Below are 17,786 nucleotides of genomic sequence, written 5' to 3'. Positions count from 1 at the left end.
GATCGCATTTGGTTTTGTTCTGTCCTGATACACGACACAGTAAGTAAAGTAAAGTTATCCCACTATGTGCCATTCAGGCGCTTGGGGGGAACTCCTCTCCTTCTTGACCTTTCGGCACTAGATCGGGGTGAGTGGTCAGCATCACGCACCGGCCGCACTTTACTCCCTGGGGAAAGGACCCCGGTACCCGTTGGACAGGAGGCTGGGTGGGCCCCAGAGCCGGTCTGGACGCAGAGGCTAGAGGAAGAATCCTCTGCCCCCGTCTGGGATCGAACCCCGGTCGCCTAGCTCGTAGCTAGTCACTATACTTACTGAGCTACGCCGGCTCATACACGACACAGTACTTGCATGTATTCTCCATATTCATATCTTCTAATGCAATGCATAAACAAGGTGTTTTGTACGTGCTTTCGCTCTCGCAGATTTCAAAATTTAAATAAAAAATATAACACGAAACTGAAAAGTTATCACACTAATCATACTTGTTATAAACTGCCTAATTGCATACAATGCAATTCCCTACAGAAATATATGCAAATACAACTGAAAGTAAAATTCTTTGATGTTTTATGTTGTCGTAATAATTATGACGACTCATTCATATTATGAAATTACATAATTTCTACCCCAGAGAAACTTACATAGCAACTTAATCATTTGCATATGCTGCTGGGTAATTAGTGTGTTCGTGTTAACCGAGTTAGCCAACTAACACTTTGAAAAATACAAATAAAAAGTCTTCTGTCTTACTTTCATCATTTAGTGGCACTCTGTACACTAGAACACAGCAGAACTGATCAAATAAAATGCACTGTTAGCCAACTGGCTGATGCTTACACTCATGGTGAGCATCTGGATGGCTGGAGCTGATTAAAGTTTCTTATCCGAGCAGTTCGACTGCATTCCGGTGTATGGGGCACCACTTAACCACAAAAGTAAGACAGAAAACTTTTTTCATTTTTAAAGTGTTAGCCTGGCTAACACAGGTAACGCGGTTAACGAGAACATTCCACGCTGATATAAAGTATACACTTGGTAACAAACACAATTTTACTTAACTTCTTTTTGGTTCAAATTGCCTGTTTTGAAAAGAAACAAATCTTTAAAATCTTAAAAACTAAATGATGTTCAATGATAAATCCCGACTACACCTCACGTGCCTACGTCAAAATATTATGATCATTCACAAAAATACATCGACACATACCGACTGTTCACTTGTTCACGGATTTTTTTAATTCTTTTATACAATATGGTAAAACATGTTTGTCACACAGGGCGATTGAATGTCCTGTAAAACACGGATGCCAACCAGCCTTTCATTCCAGTTAATGTGGTTAACGGTTTAGCCAGATGATATTTTGATGCAATTAAAGCTTCACTGTGCTTATGCAATTTAATTAAGTGATTTTAAGCAAAAAAAAAGCATTCTATTATCATGGGATAAGTTTCAAAACTTCAATCATTTAGAAGCTCACAAAACCCTAGATTTCAGAATGGGGTTTCTTATAACAATTTCCACAACTGGCAAATTTTAAATTTGAAGGCAAATAAGAGAAATAAACAACTACTTCCTTTTCTTACATATTTCATTCATATTCATAAAGTAACATACATCATGGAACATCTGATTCCATATTTTTAGTATCGGTACAGCTCAAATTTGAATGTTACAACTTTCAGTAATTGGCTATGGTTACATCCAAAATATTTCTAAACATGGTGTGGGATAATAATGTCTATACACCGGCTTTCAAACAAAACCGAAGAAAGCCAATGTCTAGGCAAAATTTTGACACTGATCCTTACACAAATCACAACAGACATGGACCACTACGGTTTGATTTTCTTTGATTCTAAACGAGAATATATTTCGCAAAAAATTTGTATACCAATTCTTGTTCCAGGAATATTTCTGTTAATGAATAAGTTCCACATTCACTTTATATTCATACAAAATGGTAGCACTGGGAAAACTTAAAAATGCATAACAGAAATACTTCTATAAAATAATTCAGGACTGTACAAAGTATCATAATGCTCTCCAGCAACTGATAAATAGGCATTCGAGACGAGTAGCAATAGTAGCAAATATATACCATTATTTGATACAATATAAGAAAACAAGTTGTTCCAGCAAAAAAAAAAGTGACATATAGAACAATCTGTTTCATTTAACATGGTTTCATGTGAAAATAAACACAAAAACTTGGTGGATTTCAGTGTCATACGATTAAAAATGGATTTGAATAATACGGAAAATTTAAACATCTTGGAAATAGTCGTAAAAATAATACTATCGCTGCCGTCCATTCCTCTGTTTCAGTATTTACACAAAGAGTTAGTGGCACAGGAAGATGGTAAAGTGCTGGCAGTTGATACGAAACACACAACGTACACCAGTAACGATTAGGGAGAACTGCCAGCAGCAGTAGTGTCCAGACGAGGCCTTTTCCTAGAGCCCGATTCCTCGGGCGTCTCAAGATTCATGTGATCTCTCTTCTTTTGGGAATTCTGAAACATTACCTCACATTATTATTAATTACTCAACTGATGTATGCAGGGTTCATATCTTATAACACGACACATCAACAACAATTAAAATACACACAGAGTACAAATAAATTACATATTTAATCTCTGGAGAGAGCAATATTTGCATTCTTCCCGTCAAGTGTCCCCCTTCTTTTTAAAATAAGGTTTCTGCATAGCAAACGTACAACAGTACTCTACGAACAGAGCTAAGCATCTCCAAACATTTTCTGCTGCAACCACAAACTCGTCACCAACAGGACTTAATGACACACTGGTTCAACCTTTCAAGCACTTTCCACTGTTAAATTAAATCAGTGGCGTAACAGCTCCAGAGAGCCAAAGCCGACTAGCTTGACTGCAGGCCTCACGTTCACATGCCTAAGCAGAGGTGAACAATCATCCAACCAGATCTAGGGTGACGTGTGGTCAGCACGACGAACCCCCAGCCATTGCTAGTTTTCATGACTGGATTATGCTACCCATTGTAGCTCCCAAATTTCCTCACGATGCTGGGTTGGCACCGGTCCCATACACTGGTCGAAAATCTCATGAGAAATTTCATTTCCCGAGACTCGAACCAGCGCACATTCCGTATCACCAGTCCAAAGCATGGTGCCTCAGACCGTGCGGCTACGGCGTGGGACACTTTCTACTATTAACGAGCAAAAATATTCTTGTGACCCTTCACATAATCGAGGACCCTGACAGTCTTTCCTTAAGGTTGGAGACCACTCTTGTATGAATTAAAAGAGTTACCTTTTTGAATAAAAAAATTGATTTAACATGCACAAATAATCAAGACAGAGTCACCCTGAACACGAAGATAATACATTCCTCTAGAACGTTAGAAAGCATCTACAAGGTGACACGGCATCTCAACCCATAAGACGATCAACAAGCCTTACAAGCAAATACAATACGATCTTCCATTTTCTTTCCCTACTCAGTGAAACTGACCTCGGCAACATAAAATTTTAAACTTAACCAAGGCAGTGTCACGCTTTATTATATTCATACACAACAAACACAGAACAGAGGTTGATGAGGGTGCAGACAAGTATAAAAGACCAACACCTCCCAATACCGGACTATTAACCATTCAAGCTGATATTAAAATATTCACTAAGTTAACAAAGTGACAGTACTTACATGGCCTGTCAGTAAAAAATTTGCGACATAAGAACTGTCAAGTGTTTCCCACTTTCAGTCACTGAAATTGTGCTCATTTCAACAGCAACTTGCTCACCAACTCGTCTTGTGCATCACTTGCAATATCTGCTTCACTTTCCTTCTTCAACTATAGCGCCCCATTCGTCATCAGTATGTACTTCACGCCCACTGTCAAAAATTCTAATGTTTCTGTTAAAACTTTCACTTTCTTTCCAAATTCAGACCTCACAAAAGGTTACGATACACCATACATGCAACAGATGGAAGAAACAGAGAGTATAATGTTTCAAGGTCGCATGGTCCAAATAGTACGATAAAAATTCCAACAGATAGTGCAGCAATGACAATTTGACTTGTTGCCTGCAAACCGCGAGTACATACTCAGGATACCGCTAATAACGGAGGCTTCTAGCTGCAAGCAAACTATTGGGCTACCAGCTTGAAGGGTTACGTCATGAAACTAGTCATATCAAATGGAAAGGAACGCATAAAATTAATATCCCAAATTACAGCAACAAAACTGCACGCATGTTATACATTACAAACATTTCAGTAAGCAACAAAACAAATTATAGAAACAAAATATTAACATTTTAAAGTTTCTACCACATTGCAACTTACCTTTTTGTCCCATTGTTGATGGAGATATCTGAGTAGAATATTAGTCTTCTCTGTCACTATTACTGAAAAAAGGAGATACGCACATGCATAAAATTAGGATTTGTTTTCTAATTACATCCTACATTAAACAAACTAGCATTTTACTATATTAAAAATGTATTAATTTCAAACAACAAACTGCCATTTATAGAGAAACTTGTTAGACATTTCATGTTCACAACAGCAGGGAAGAGAAACATATTCCACAGTGTACATGGAACCACAGTTTGATGTTGCGTTAATCAAAGAATGAGTTTTATAAAAGAATAAAATCTAAAATATGGCTGTGTACTGTGATGTTTCACTGTGTAACATGGTAAATACTGACAAAACATTTCAGAGGACCTTATGACCTCCATCATCAGAGCGATGGTCTCACTTCGATCATGGAGGCAGTAAGCACCTTTGAAACACTGGTCAATATCTACCAGAGCACGTGGTGCATCATTCCAGAAGACAACCATCTTTATACTCATTGCCAACCTAAAATCTCACCTAAATGTGTCTAGTACGCAAAATGTTTAAAACTTTGCTGTATAAGAAATTAAGGTTTTATCAACTAAATCAATGACCACATGCACGCCAGTTCACCCTGGTCCGCGTTAAAAATCCTACTTCCTTAATATCTATTTTCACACCATCATCTTACATCATCTTGACCTTCGAAGTAATCACCGCTCCGCTTTATTTCTGTAACATTTTGTATTCCTAATTTTACCCATACTTGGCCTTTAGAGTCCAATATTTCTGTTTTGGCAAGTCTCTCAGGCTAAACACACAAAAGACCAGTCATTATTCTGAATAAATACATTTGTTATAAAAATTGATATTGTAGGGTCTTTAATTTTTATAGTATTGAAACAGGGGACTTAGATCTCTTTATCAATTGTCAACCACTCAGACTTTGACTCTGGGTTAACAGTTTAGTGATATGCTAGCACATTACACAGCCAATTGGACCACTCTTAGGATGTGATGCACAGCTGATAAAGGTTATTAAACCATATCAATAAAAGCAAATCTTCATACTGAGCTGTTAACACAGACTATTATTTTACATAAAGACTAAAACACAATTTTAGATTTTGAACAATGTTCCAGGTAAAAGCTGTAGTCCCTAACGAGAGTAATTTATTATGTACATTTACATCGCACAGAGTACTGTTATTCAAAACTATTAAATATCAAAGCAAACTTCATCACAAAATATAAAATGTGTTTAACCATTTGAAGCTAAAGCTCTTTCAAACAATATTTAAGAAGACAGTCAGCACCACTCACTCACCCAAAATTCTTTGAAAAGTCAATTGTACACTCGGCTTGTCAAAGAACACCCCATTTTCTTTATGGAACCCGATGATTCATCACCGTGTTCACAAACTCCACCACCACAATCTATCCTGAGTTAGGCATATCCAGTTCACTCCACCAATTCCTATCTCCCTGAGGTCCATCTGAATGTTATCCTCCCATCTATGCCCAGGTCTTTGAGCAACCTTCTTCCTTCCTTCCCACCCAATAACTTGTAAACTTTCCCTCCTATGCATGCTGCATGTCCATTCCACCTCATCCTCCTTGATTTAATTACCCCGACAATATCAGGTGAGGAGTACAGGCCATGATGGTCGTCATTATGCAGTTTTCTCTGCAAACCCTCATCCTCCCTTTTATGTCCAAATATCTTCCTCAACACTCTGTTCTCAAATACCCACAATCTATGTTCCTTCCTCAAAGTCAGAGACCAAGTTTCGCACCCAAACAGCACAAATGGCAAAAGTACACCTTTGTACATTTTAATCTTTAGATTCTTGATGTGAGACAGGAGGACAAAATATTTTGAACTGAATAATATCAAGCATTCCCTGAATTTAAACTGCTCTTGATTTTGTCATAAATGTCATCCTGACTTGTTGGTGACATCCCCAAGGACTCGAATTCTGTCACGTTTTTGAACAATTCATTAGCTAACCTTATATTCTGGTTCTGTCCTGAATTCTCATGCCGAGACATGATCATATACGTTGTCTTTTCTGCATTTATTTCTAGATCAACATCCCTATTAGCCCTTAAAAGAGTGTTTCTGTATTTGCTTTTATAATATTTATATTATCTCGCAATAGATTAACATCATCAGCACAGAACAGAACCTGATGTGCCCCATTCAATTCCAAACCGTCCTGATTTTCTCGGACTTTCCTGATGGCATATTCTGAGGCAAAATTGAAAAACCACGGCGATAGAGCACCTCCCTATTTGAGGCCAATCTAAATAGGAAATGTATGGGACATTTGTTTACCTACCCAAATTTTGCTAGAGGTTTCACTTAAACACTTTTTAATTAGCCTGAGAAGATTCTTCTTCTTCTTTTGTAATCAATCCTAGGATTGAATGGCAGCAGCTTGAGCTGCAGATACTTGGGAAATCCTGAGGATCTTTAATGCAGTGAATTCCCCTTGCCTTCCACATCCTATGCCATTGACTCATCCGGGTTCATCCGCCTTTAGGGGTGATTTCTCACCCCAAGGGCATGAGGGTGCCCTGAACCTCCACCCGCTCATCCACCCTCTGAAGAAGCTGTTGGCACTCGGTAGAGGGGGACCACTTACACCGGTGGTCACTCAGTCAGTGGACGCAGTTTAGCGTCATGCCTGGGATGATAAGATTCTTAGGTACACCAAATTCAAGCAAAATATTGTAAAGAGATTCTCTTTTAACTGAGTCAGGCTTTCTTGAAGTCTATAAACAGTTGATGGAATGTCCCATTGTATGCCCAATTTTTCTCTAGTATGTGGCAAATGTAGAAAATTTGATCAATTGTAGATCTATTATGATGGAACCCACATCGATGATCCCTAAAAATTTCACTGGCATATGGAGTCAACCTCACCAGAAGAACGTTGGATAAAATTTTGTAGGCACATGATAAGAGGGAAATTACATTAATTTCAATGTATAAGTATGTATACACATAGGGTCCTTCTAAAAAGATGTTCCAGTGTTTATTTACTAAAGTATATGACCAATATCATACATGATTTCATTAATCAGAGCTGTATGCTGTTCCTACTGCCAACACCATGAGGGTATACAACAAAACTGCATCTCCATTTTAATGAAAAATTTTACGAGTCCACTGGTTTTATTCAAACCTGAATTCTTGGTAAAATTTGAGTGCAGGAAAGTTCCACACAGGTTTGCAGTAAACAGACTGTAGATAAGTTTGAAATGACTCAGACCATGTTTTAACAAGATACTGAAAAATGCAGTATTAGTTCCAAAAGTATTGCTGTACAGTCCCAGAATGTCTGTAAGATGTGATTTCTCAACAACGTAACTTAAGAAAATCAACACTACTTCAAGCACTGGGGAAACTTCCCCATTATTTGTAATAAAAATAAAGAAAATTTTTAAAAATATTAAACTGGTAACTTTCAAGTCTTACCTAGTGATAGAATCTTCTTAAAATCTCATCAAAGTTTCTATGTAGTGTTAACTACGACAAGAAAAACAGCAATAAGCTAGTTTTCAGGTTACCATGGCAACTGTTATAATGGTCAGTCATGCACAGCACACACAGTCAATCATAATTTGTATCTTATTATATATTTATGTTAACAAAACTACCCAAAATCTGTCTAAACTAGTTTGTTCCAGGCAGAACTTCATCACCATTATGCAACATGAAACACAAAAAGACACAATGAGATAAATGCTAAAACTTGTTTAGGCAGATTTCAGGTAAATAAAACAAACACACACACACACACAAAGAGTACTGTCTGAAAAGAGGTGAAATTGTCTAAATACAAAATTAAAATGTAGCGGTCCCTTGGTGAGGGCTATAAACGCAAGAACTGACTTGTGAGGTCCATTTCTGCGCTTTTAGTTCTGTAACTTACGTGTGGTTTATAGATAATGCTAATTTTCTACTGAATGGTTATGTTAAGATGCAAAATATGTGTGCATCTTATCACCCCTAAGATGGAGGCAGCAAACATCCCTGAAATGTCAGTAAACTTCTACCAGACTACATGGTATAATATCCCAGAAGATACGAAGATACGAAGATTGCCGTCTTCTGGGTTGTTGCGCCGTGGGGTCTGGTAGAAGTTTATCGACATTACAGGGGTCCTTGCAGCAGACTACATGGCACAACAACCCAGAAGACGGCAATCTTCAGACTCACTGCCGTGAAAACCTCAAATCCTGCAGACTGTGATATATTTGCTGCCATGAGAATATGAAATCTCACATTTCACATACAACTGAAGAACCAGAGCAAACAACACGACTATAATCAGCATCAGGAAATACACTCTGGCTGCAGTATTGAAAAATTTCTTAATTCAACTACCAACTGTTATAGACACTGACAGTACACATATTGAAAATATTTTCAGTCAACTTTCATTCTTCCAAGACAAATGTCTTCAGTAACACCAACACAATCATTGTGTTCTTTGTGTATATTAGTAAATATGCAAACACAATTGAAAGTGGAGTACCTTTCTCGAAAGATCCTGTATATAAATTGAACGCAGATGCTCGGTCCTCAATGAGAATAATCAAGAACTCCGAGTTAAATCCTTTACTGCACTTGAAAATAAAGTCATTTGTGTGGTTTATAAAACAGTGGTTTAAGTACACTGTAAAATATATTTCTCCAAAATAATACTGCAATATCCAAATTTATAATTGTTACAAACTTTGTTCTGATGGGTATTCCTTTGTTGGAAGGTAAACAGACGGTCGCTTGACGCAAGTCCGGCTTCCGCTGTCGGTATGAAATCGGGCGAAGTTATTTTCATTATAGGAAGGTAGCCCCTTCAGAAACTCTGCTACTGACTGTAAAGTAAAATGATTAAGAAATACAATCATAATTAAACCATAGGAAATACACCTTTCTATTTGTCAGAAACTTCCATCTTGGAGGTTTCTGCATTTTAAAAAATACTTTGACTGAAATATTCCTAAACTCTCCATTTTAGACTAATACAGCAAAAAAAGCATATGAATAAACAATCACAACATAACACAAAAATTCTATAACAAACTACACATTTACCTCAACTTAAGAGCTCAAAGTTAGTTGATTATAAAGGTGAATTAATGACAAGAATATGAAGCACTAAATTCATTACAAAGTTACAATTAAATTTATAATTACAGAGTTACAGTTATGAAATTTATTGATGAATAATGCGCTAAAGACGCATAAAATGTACACACCACAAGGAAAAATACTGATGTATACAGTGAGACAGGGAATCTACTGGAGAGGAAAACAGATGTTGGTCAAGATTTCTGTCTTCTGGGTTGTTGCGCTGTGTAGTCTGGTCGATGTTAAAAAATGTTTCACATTCTAGCACCTATAAACCTAGCCCCACACACCCTATTGGCATATCCATCACCCTGATGATGGAGGCAGTATGACCTCTGAAACGTTGGTAAACATCGACCAGACTACACAGCGCAACAACCCAGAAGACAGAAATCTTCATCGCCCTGATGACGGAGGCAGTATGACCTCTGAAACGTTGGTAAACATCGACCAGACTACACAGCGCAACAACCCAGAAGACAGAAATCTTCATCGCCCTGATGACGGAGGCAGTATGACCTCTGAGACGTTGGTAAACATCGACCAGACTACACAACGCAACAACCCAGAAGACAGAAATCTTCATCGCCCTGATGACGGAGGCAGTATGACCTCTGAAACATTGGTTAACATCGACCAGACTACACAGCGCAACAACCCAGAAGACAGAAATCTTCATACTCATCGCCCTGATGATGGAGGCAGTATGACCTCTGAAACGTTGGCAAACATCGACCAGACTAGACAGCGCAACAACCCAGAAGACAGAAATCTTCATATTCATCGCCCTGATGACGGAGGCAGTATGACCTCTGAAACGTTGGGAAACATCGACCAAACTAGACAGTGCAACAACCCAGAAGACAGAAATCTTCATCGCCCTGATGACGGAGGCAGTATGACCTCTGAAACGTTGGTAAACATCGACCAGACTACACAGTGCAACAACCCAGAAGACAGAAATCTTCATACTCACCACTTTGAAAACCTCATATCTTATACAGATGTTGGTCAGCTGAGGTTCTTAGCCTAGTATCATGTGTAACACTGAAGAATACTAGAATTCCTTTAAATACTTCTCAAATCCTTAAATACGATTTTTCTTGGCAGTGCAAGAGGCACAGGGCAGCTCATCTCACTTACAAAATGTAAAATATTATTTTTGAGACAGTCAATGCAATACAAAATTACCTTCTTTGGGAAAGTTTCATGAGACTCATCTACTTTTAATTTCTTTGAGAAATTACAACATACAGCTAAAACTTTTCTGTTGAACAAGACACTTAATCTCGATATTTTACAGCAATCAGTCCAGAGTCCTGGGAGTCCCTGCTTCTTAAAGAGTACAAGCTCGGGTGGGCCTCTGTGCTAGTATGGACGTGGTGACAAAGAAAATAATCCCTGTCCCTACCAGGAATGGAAACTTGCATCATTCAGCTCTGACCCAGTCACAGTATACACCCAATTTTTCAGATTCACTGGTAAATATATTTTCCTGGATAATCAAAACCCCAGACAACCCACAAAATGAAATAACAACACACAAATATAACAAAAACGTAAGTTTATTTACAGACATATACTACTTATATTCTTAATGATTTAGTAATAACATAAAGATACTTCTGAATTAATTTTTAATTGTTGTTCAAACCAGTTAATATGCCCCCAGATAATCGAGAGTCTACTGTACTTTACTCAGCTATCATGCTTTACCTTAAGACCTCAAATAACCCTGTTATTATATTGTACCTTCTTCAATTGAAGGCAATCATATTCACCACAGAAAGAAATATGGCATATAAAGAGCAAAACACTGACGCAGAGAATTCTTTTCAACACTCAAAGTCTGAAAACCAAATGAGGTCCAAAAATATTCTTACTACTTCAGAGGTAAATCCATTTTTATATTGCGTATACATGTCGGTTACGCCAATTTTTTAAGATAATGTTTATTTTTTTCCAAGGTCACCTACTGTCTGGATTATCCAACCTGGCACTGAACCACACCCAAACAAACCTGTTAGCAAAAATGACTGGTAACTATGCACGTTCAGCAGTTATTACCATGTGAGGCTTCTAACTGTGAGACAACTGGTTTATATATTGGTAAAGTATAGTCCTTCAGGTGAATTTTGAGATACTATCTTAAAACAAGCCATGACTATCTCCATACAAATGCTATCCTACTCTTACCATGGTACACACAAGAAGTAATGTTTATTCAAGACTGAAGCTATACAGTGTTTCAAATAAGCAATAGAAGAAATGTATCCTGCTTTGTCTTAAGTTAAGGCTAACTTGTTGATTTTCAATACAAATCTCAGTCGGTATAGTGACTGGCTACGGACTGGGCGACCGGGGTTCGATCCCCAACAGGGGCAGAGGATTCTTTCCTCTAACCTCTGCGTCCAGACCGACTCTGGGGCCCACCCAGCCTCCTATCCAATGGGTACCGGGGTCCTTTCCCGGGGGTTAAGCATGGCCGGGGTGTGATGCTGACCACTCACCCCTATCTAGTGCCAAGGTCAAGAATGAGTAGGAGCTATACCTCCACTCCCCCCCCAAGCGTCTACATGGCATATAGTGGGACAGTTTTACTTTACTTACATTTATCAAAGGAATACATAAAGAGAAGTTTTTTTAACAGAAAACAACATCAAAATGACTAATCATCATCTGTACATCTCAATCATCAGTGTATAAACTGCAACTAAAACATGGTTACTAAATAACCTATGAACCAATAATTTATAATGTTGAACAACCACAACTACCTTCTACTGTTGATCAAATGTTAAAACACTGATGTCATTACAGCATACGATAAAAATATTGTTATTACTTAACATATTCACACATGATTATGTTTCAAGTGAAGATAATGAATCTTCACTTTAAAAAGCATTGGCTACTGTCCCTAAATGCTACAATTCTAAGAACTACCCCTCCAAAATAATGGTTTCCTCAGTTGGTTGAATGAGTTTAAAATAAATAATGTAAAGAAATAATGTAAGTAATAAACTAATAATGTAAATGGAATTCCTAACCTCAATCCCTTTTGCATCCTAGGATTCAAGGCTATTTTGTTCAATACAGAACATTCAGAGCAGTTCTTCCATTTCAGAATAATGTTACTTCTTATAAAAATGTTCATTTTCAAAGGTGATTCTGATCACTTGCATGCACAGGCAAACTAAAAACCGAACAACTGAATCCTTAAAACTGCAATATATTAGAGATAAATACAAGATTAATAATGAAGATTTCTGTCTTCTGGGTTGTTGCGCTGTGTAGTCTGGTCGATGTTACCCAACATTTCAGAGGTCTTACTGCCTCCGTCATCAGGGCCCTGGTTAACATCGACCAGACTACAAAGCGCAACAACCCAGAAGACAGAAATCTTCATACTCATCGCCCTGATGAAGGAGGCAGTATGACCTCCGAAACGTTGGTAAATATCGACCAGACTACACGGCGCAACAACCCAGAAGACAGAAATCTTCATACTCACTACTGTGAAAACCTCAAATCTTACAAGATTAATAATGATTCCCTGTTTGTAATCAGAAATAATATGAATAGAATTTTGTTTTTAAAATCCATCAAACAAACTGTTTAACAGTGCAACTAACAGATACAAAACATATTACAATCCAACTGCTCGTAAGCATAAGGACAAAGCAAGAATAAATAAATTATTAAAAAAATAAGGAGAGGGCAATTAATTAATGACCCTAGCACCATCACACTCCAAGATTATATATCTTGCATCCCCTTCTGAAGACAAAGAAGCAATTTTGAACCTTTTGATTAATTTCATACCACACTGACTCCTTCAAGCTGGGAAATCATAGAAATATTAAGATGGCTGCCTTCCGAGATGCTGCACCATGTAGCCTGATAGAAGTTTATTTCAGCGATGTTTGCTGCCTCCATGAGTATGCTGCATGTGAGGAACTGATCTGAGATATGGTAAACCAGCAAAGTAGGGAAGAGGGTGAGGCAAGGACGCCAATAAATAGGTGGGAGGAATGGGTGTACTCAGACATGTAAAGAAGGGAGAAAAGAAAACAACCCTTATCAGGTTCCACCAAGGAACCAACGCGGAAATCACTGAACACACAGAGTTGAGGATAAAAGGAGAAGCAAAAGATGGAGGGAAGGGAGGATATAAAATACAGAAAGAAGGAAATAGGACAAATAATAAGGAAAAGGAGGAGACGAGAGAAAAATGTGGACCAAATAACACTGAGTCAGGAAGATGGGAGAGAAAAGAGGGAACTAGTCAGGGCCAGGAAAGGACGCGGGCTTGACCAGTAGCAGGGTTAGGACAAACATTGCTTCTGTCCTAGACCTTCATATATCCTTTGGGGGGACTGATGACCAGCTAAAGTAGAAGCTATCCTACCTGTTCATGTTGTTTCAATGTAACTCAAATACAATGGCCTTCCTGACCATCCAGTCCATGTACCTGGACTTGATGAAGAGGATGGTACTGTCCTGGAATTGGGCATGGTAACCCACTGCTTTGGCTGCAGTTCTACCTTGTCTAAAAAGTTTCCGTGTCTCAAAGCAATTTATTACATCCAAACTTTTAAATATCAGTAAACTTACACCAGGCAACATGATGCAGTGTCCCTGAAAATAGCTATCTTCATACTTGCTGCCATGAGGACATGTATCTAAAGATACAAATACTTTCAAATGTTTGTCGCTGGCCATATATATCTCACCAATTCATTTGAGTGCATAAGTTACAGCCTGGGATATCCCAGCTTAAGTAATGTGCTAGTCTGCATTAGAACAGGATATCCAGGGATGAACAGGGATAAACAGTCTAAAGAAAAAATCAACCAACTTGTATAAAGATAAACTAAAAATACCCATAAAATATCATACTACCTACCCTTCAAAATTAGAAATATCTATGCTTTAATATTATTGCAGAGAATAATAGGTGGGTGATACGGAGGAAGGGAAAGTAAGACATAATAAACGCAATGTCGACAAGAAAAAAGAACTGCATCACAAAAATAGCACAACTAATTTATACGCTATAAAATGTTTGATCTATAACAAAGTTATTAATTTGTGGAAAGCATGACAGGGAATGACAATGTTATTTTGGATAGAAAGAAATCTGCTGAACTGTAAAACATTCACTCAAAAATACCAAGATACAACTTTTGGGGTTAATGATTATCAACCTCTGACCACAGAATGTTTCATAACATTGAAAATACCAAATGAAATTATCACTTTCTGATTTGAAGTCAAATATATGAACTACTGTTACAAATTGTTTCAATAACCACAATATGATGCAATTAAGCATCCTTGTTCAAGCTATTCATCAAATTACAATTTTGGCAGCATGCACAATTTGTGTCTACAAGCAGCTGTTAGTATCTCGTGAGCAGACAGACGGACAAAATCATATTAGGGTAGCTAAGTTTAAATATTTGGGAACAGCAATAACAAATCAAAATGATATTCACGAGGAAACTAGGAGGAGACTAAATTCTTCAAATGCTTGCTACTTTCCGGTTAAAAGATTTTAACTTCCCATCCGATTTCTCTGAACCTGAAGATTAAAATATACAAAAAAGTATTTTGCCTGTTACTTTATATGGGTGCAAAACATGGTCTCTCACCATGAGGGAGGAACATAGATTGCAGGTGTTTGAGAATAGGGTGTTGAGGAGGATATTTGGGCCTAGGAAAGAAGACGATGGGACATGGAGAAAACTGCATAATAATGAGCTTAAAAATTTGTATTCCTCCCCTTGTAATGTCAGGGTGATTAAGTCAAGAAGAATGAGATGGGCAGGGCATGTGGTGTGCATTAATGGGTAAAGAGGTGTGCACCAGGTATGGGTCAGGAAGCCTGATGAGAAGAGACCACTGGGGAGACCTAGACATACACAGCAAGATAATATTAAGCAGGATCTATGGGAGATAATAGTTGAAGGTGATTGGATTTTGCTGGCCCAGGACAGGGACCAGTGTTGGGCTTTGGTTAATTCGGTGATGAACATTCAGGTTCCCTAAACCATCTAGTGCTATATAACAGGCTATTGGAAGCAAACGAATTTCTTATATTCTCATGTGCATTACTAAATGTAACTTCGTAAACAGTATAAGAAAATGATTTTATAAATTCCGTCAATTAACTGCAAGAAAACAATACACACGAAAACAATTATTCATCTTTTATTTCGTATATATTGTCATTAAAAAATAAATTTAACACTCCTATTCTTTCTTGGAGTAGTGAACTCGATTTATGGTTAATATGTGGCTGATCTCGGGTGTAATTATATAATACTATTCCCTTAATATTCGATAATACAAAGTATACATATTACAAGTATAATACGCAGGATGTCTGAAACCTTGAGATATGGCATCTTCACAATAAAGTTAGAGAAAAGTACATGTAATAACAGCATTCGACAGAAGATTAATTTCACATGCAAGTTAAAATATCTTCCATTAAAAACACGTAACACCTAAAACATCAATTTGTTCCCAACATGTATGGCGAAGCAGCGCGTTGTAAAGCAACTGATGGCCATGTTAAAATGCCATACATTAGGCAATGATACATCAATTGAAACACATTGTGTTAATACCTGAAACCATTATATCGGCTAAGAAAACAGTGTGAGAAAATAAGATGCATCTAAACTCTCTTCGTTATATGGAAATTAAATGTTCAACAAATTTTTAGAACAACAGTGGGAGAGGTCAAACCTACGTCTGACATTACGTCATCTTTACAATTTATTCCACGTTACAGTCGGTGCACCAGTCCAACACATGGTGAAGTGTAAATCTTACTGGTCACTGCTCCTTCCCAGCCCGTCCAAAATTATAATATAAATAAGATAGACGTCTTACCATTTCACACGAGGCAGCGAAACGTCACTCACGCTCAACACATACAAACTACGACCAGAGAGCAGCACGTGTCCAACACATGGCAATATGTCTACACTTTTTATTAGTTTATGTTACATACAGAGTTTATGTTAATGAACTCAGACTTATTCCATTCATTTAAAAGTAGGCAAGTCAGGAGAAAGGTATGTGGAATAATAGTCGCATTTATATACTTCGTGCATAATTGACTTCAACCGTTCGTAACCGGTTCTACGTTGCCAATTCATCACTATTAGAATTAGAAAACGAATCGAATTTGTGTAAGATTATGCGCACACCGTACATTACCATCGTTCTTCAAAACATGTGAATACTAGGTTAGTTTATCAATAGATATGCTGCATGTAACAAAGGCCCACATTCCCTTAGCAGTATAACGTCTGGTATTTTAACATTTATTTTTGAATTTTCATTAAAACTTTTCACAACACCTTAAATGTAATTTTCAGGCATGTACTTACTTTCTTTATATTAAGATTTGTAGATACATTACGAGCTCCTGCCATCTGTTGATTATTTACAGAGTGCATTTGTCGACAGATAAATGACTCACTATTCCCATAGACTGTAAACTGCACCTTTTTCTCAGATAGTAGGTGATATGTGGTTCTCACGTCTTAATTCAAAACCAACTTCGTGGTAATTAACCAAAGCACAAGACTACTGAAACCCCTGGATGAATTTGCATGACGTTATTGTTGAGTATTATTTTTCCGTTAGAATGGCGTTTTGATGTAATTGCAGAATTTGCCGATAGATGTCTATAGATATAATATCAACATTTCGAACCTTTTCGATAAACAATTTTTCCAACAAAAGCGAAAGTGTTACACGTTAGTTTTGAAGACTTTTATGTTCTCACGGCGGTGAACATGATTTGCAGTGTTGCGCCGATTAGTCTGATGGAGGATACCTTTGCCTAGTTCTGCTTCTCTAAGGCGAATTCCATAAAAATTCTGTTTGTTTTATACTCCTGTATACTCATTATTCAAAGATGCTCCTTTCCAAGGTTTTCCCATTTACATTTTCTGCTAATGTATTTTTTTCACTTTACAATCAACATTTCCAACCAAAGACGTATTATTGGCAACAGAATTGTTACCATAAACCCCTTTTACTTACCATTGCGTTAATTCTGCAACCTTTTATTCGATTCAATAAATGCACTAATCGAATCTCAAGTTACAGCTTTCCTTTGTAGGAAACAAGATATGCAGCCGCTTCTTCATTGGTTCCAACGAGAGAGGGCTGGTCTTAGCGACATCTTTCGTTTGTAACATGTATTTCGTGTGTACGTCCTTCAAGTAACTAGACAGATACGCATAGGTGTCGCGAGTGTTTGTTGTCGAAAACAGCTGTCAAAGCGTATCTT

General features: G+C 37.5%; 1 protein-coding gene across 8 annotated transcripts; it reads right to left on the bottom strand.

The window, feature by feature from the left end:
* Positions 1 to 1,571: 1,571 nt before the first annotated feature.
* On the bottom strand, positions 1,572 to 17,666 carry LOC110839549 (DET1- and DDB1-associated protein 1). 8 transcript variants are annotated; one of them, XM_022083868.2, is made up of 4 exons: positions 17,537 to 17,666; positions 9,072 to 9,210; positions 4,327 to 4,388; positions 1,572 to 2,514 (listed from the first exon to the last, which is right to left on the bottom strand). In XM_022083868.2, exons 1-4 carry the CDS (start codon positions 17,537 to 17,539, stop codon positions 2,410 to 2,412), a joined length of 309 nt encoding a protein of 102 aa, XP_021939560.1. In that variant the 5' UTR covers positions 17,540 to 17,666; the 3' UTR covers positions 1,572 to 2,409. The 8 variants fall into 8 exon arrangements, with proteins under 8 accessions (XP_021939560.1, XP_021939556.1, XP_021939561.1 ...); XM_022083864.2 differs by lacking the exon at positions 17,537 to 17,666 and adding an exon at positions 16,876 to 17,026; XM_022083869.2 differs by lacking the exon at positions 17,537 to 17,666 and adding an exon at positions 16,703 to 16,723.
* Positions 17,667 to 17,786: the final 120 nt, after the last annotated feature.

The sequence above is a fragment of the Zootermopsis nevadensis genome, unplaced genomic scaffold (genome assembly GCF_977971745.1).
Source record: "Zootermopsis nevadensis isolate Lab colony 2312 unplaced genomic scaffold, Znev_1.0 Znev_ptg000005l, whole genome shotgun sequence".
Taxonomy (NCBI): Eukaryota; Metazoa; Arthropoda; class Insecta; order Blattodea; family Termopsidae; genus Zootermopsis; species Zootermopsis nevadensis.
Note: the sequence above shows the minus strand (reverse complement) of the source record. Positions and strands in the feature narration are given on the sequence as shown.

Excerpts from the sequence above, each read along its gene's own strand:
- LOC110839549 (XM_022083864.2), bottom strand. The coding sequence starts at position 16,944 with ATGCACTCTGTAAATAATCAACAGATGGCAGGAGCTCGTAATGTATCT. Across the intron at positions 9,211-16,875 it reads CAAATCTTAATATAAAGAAA|TCAGTAGCAGAGTTTCTGAA; the intron begins GTAAGTACATGC and ends TTTACTTTACAG. Across the intron at positions 2,515-4,326 it reads ATCAACAATGGGACAAAAAG|AATTCCCAAAAGAAGAGAGA; the intron begins GTAAGTTGCAAT and ends GTAATGTTTCAG.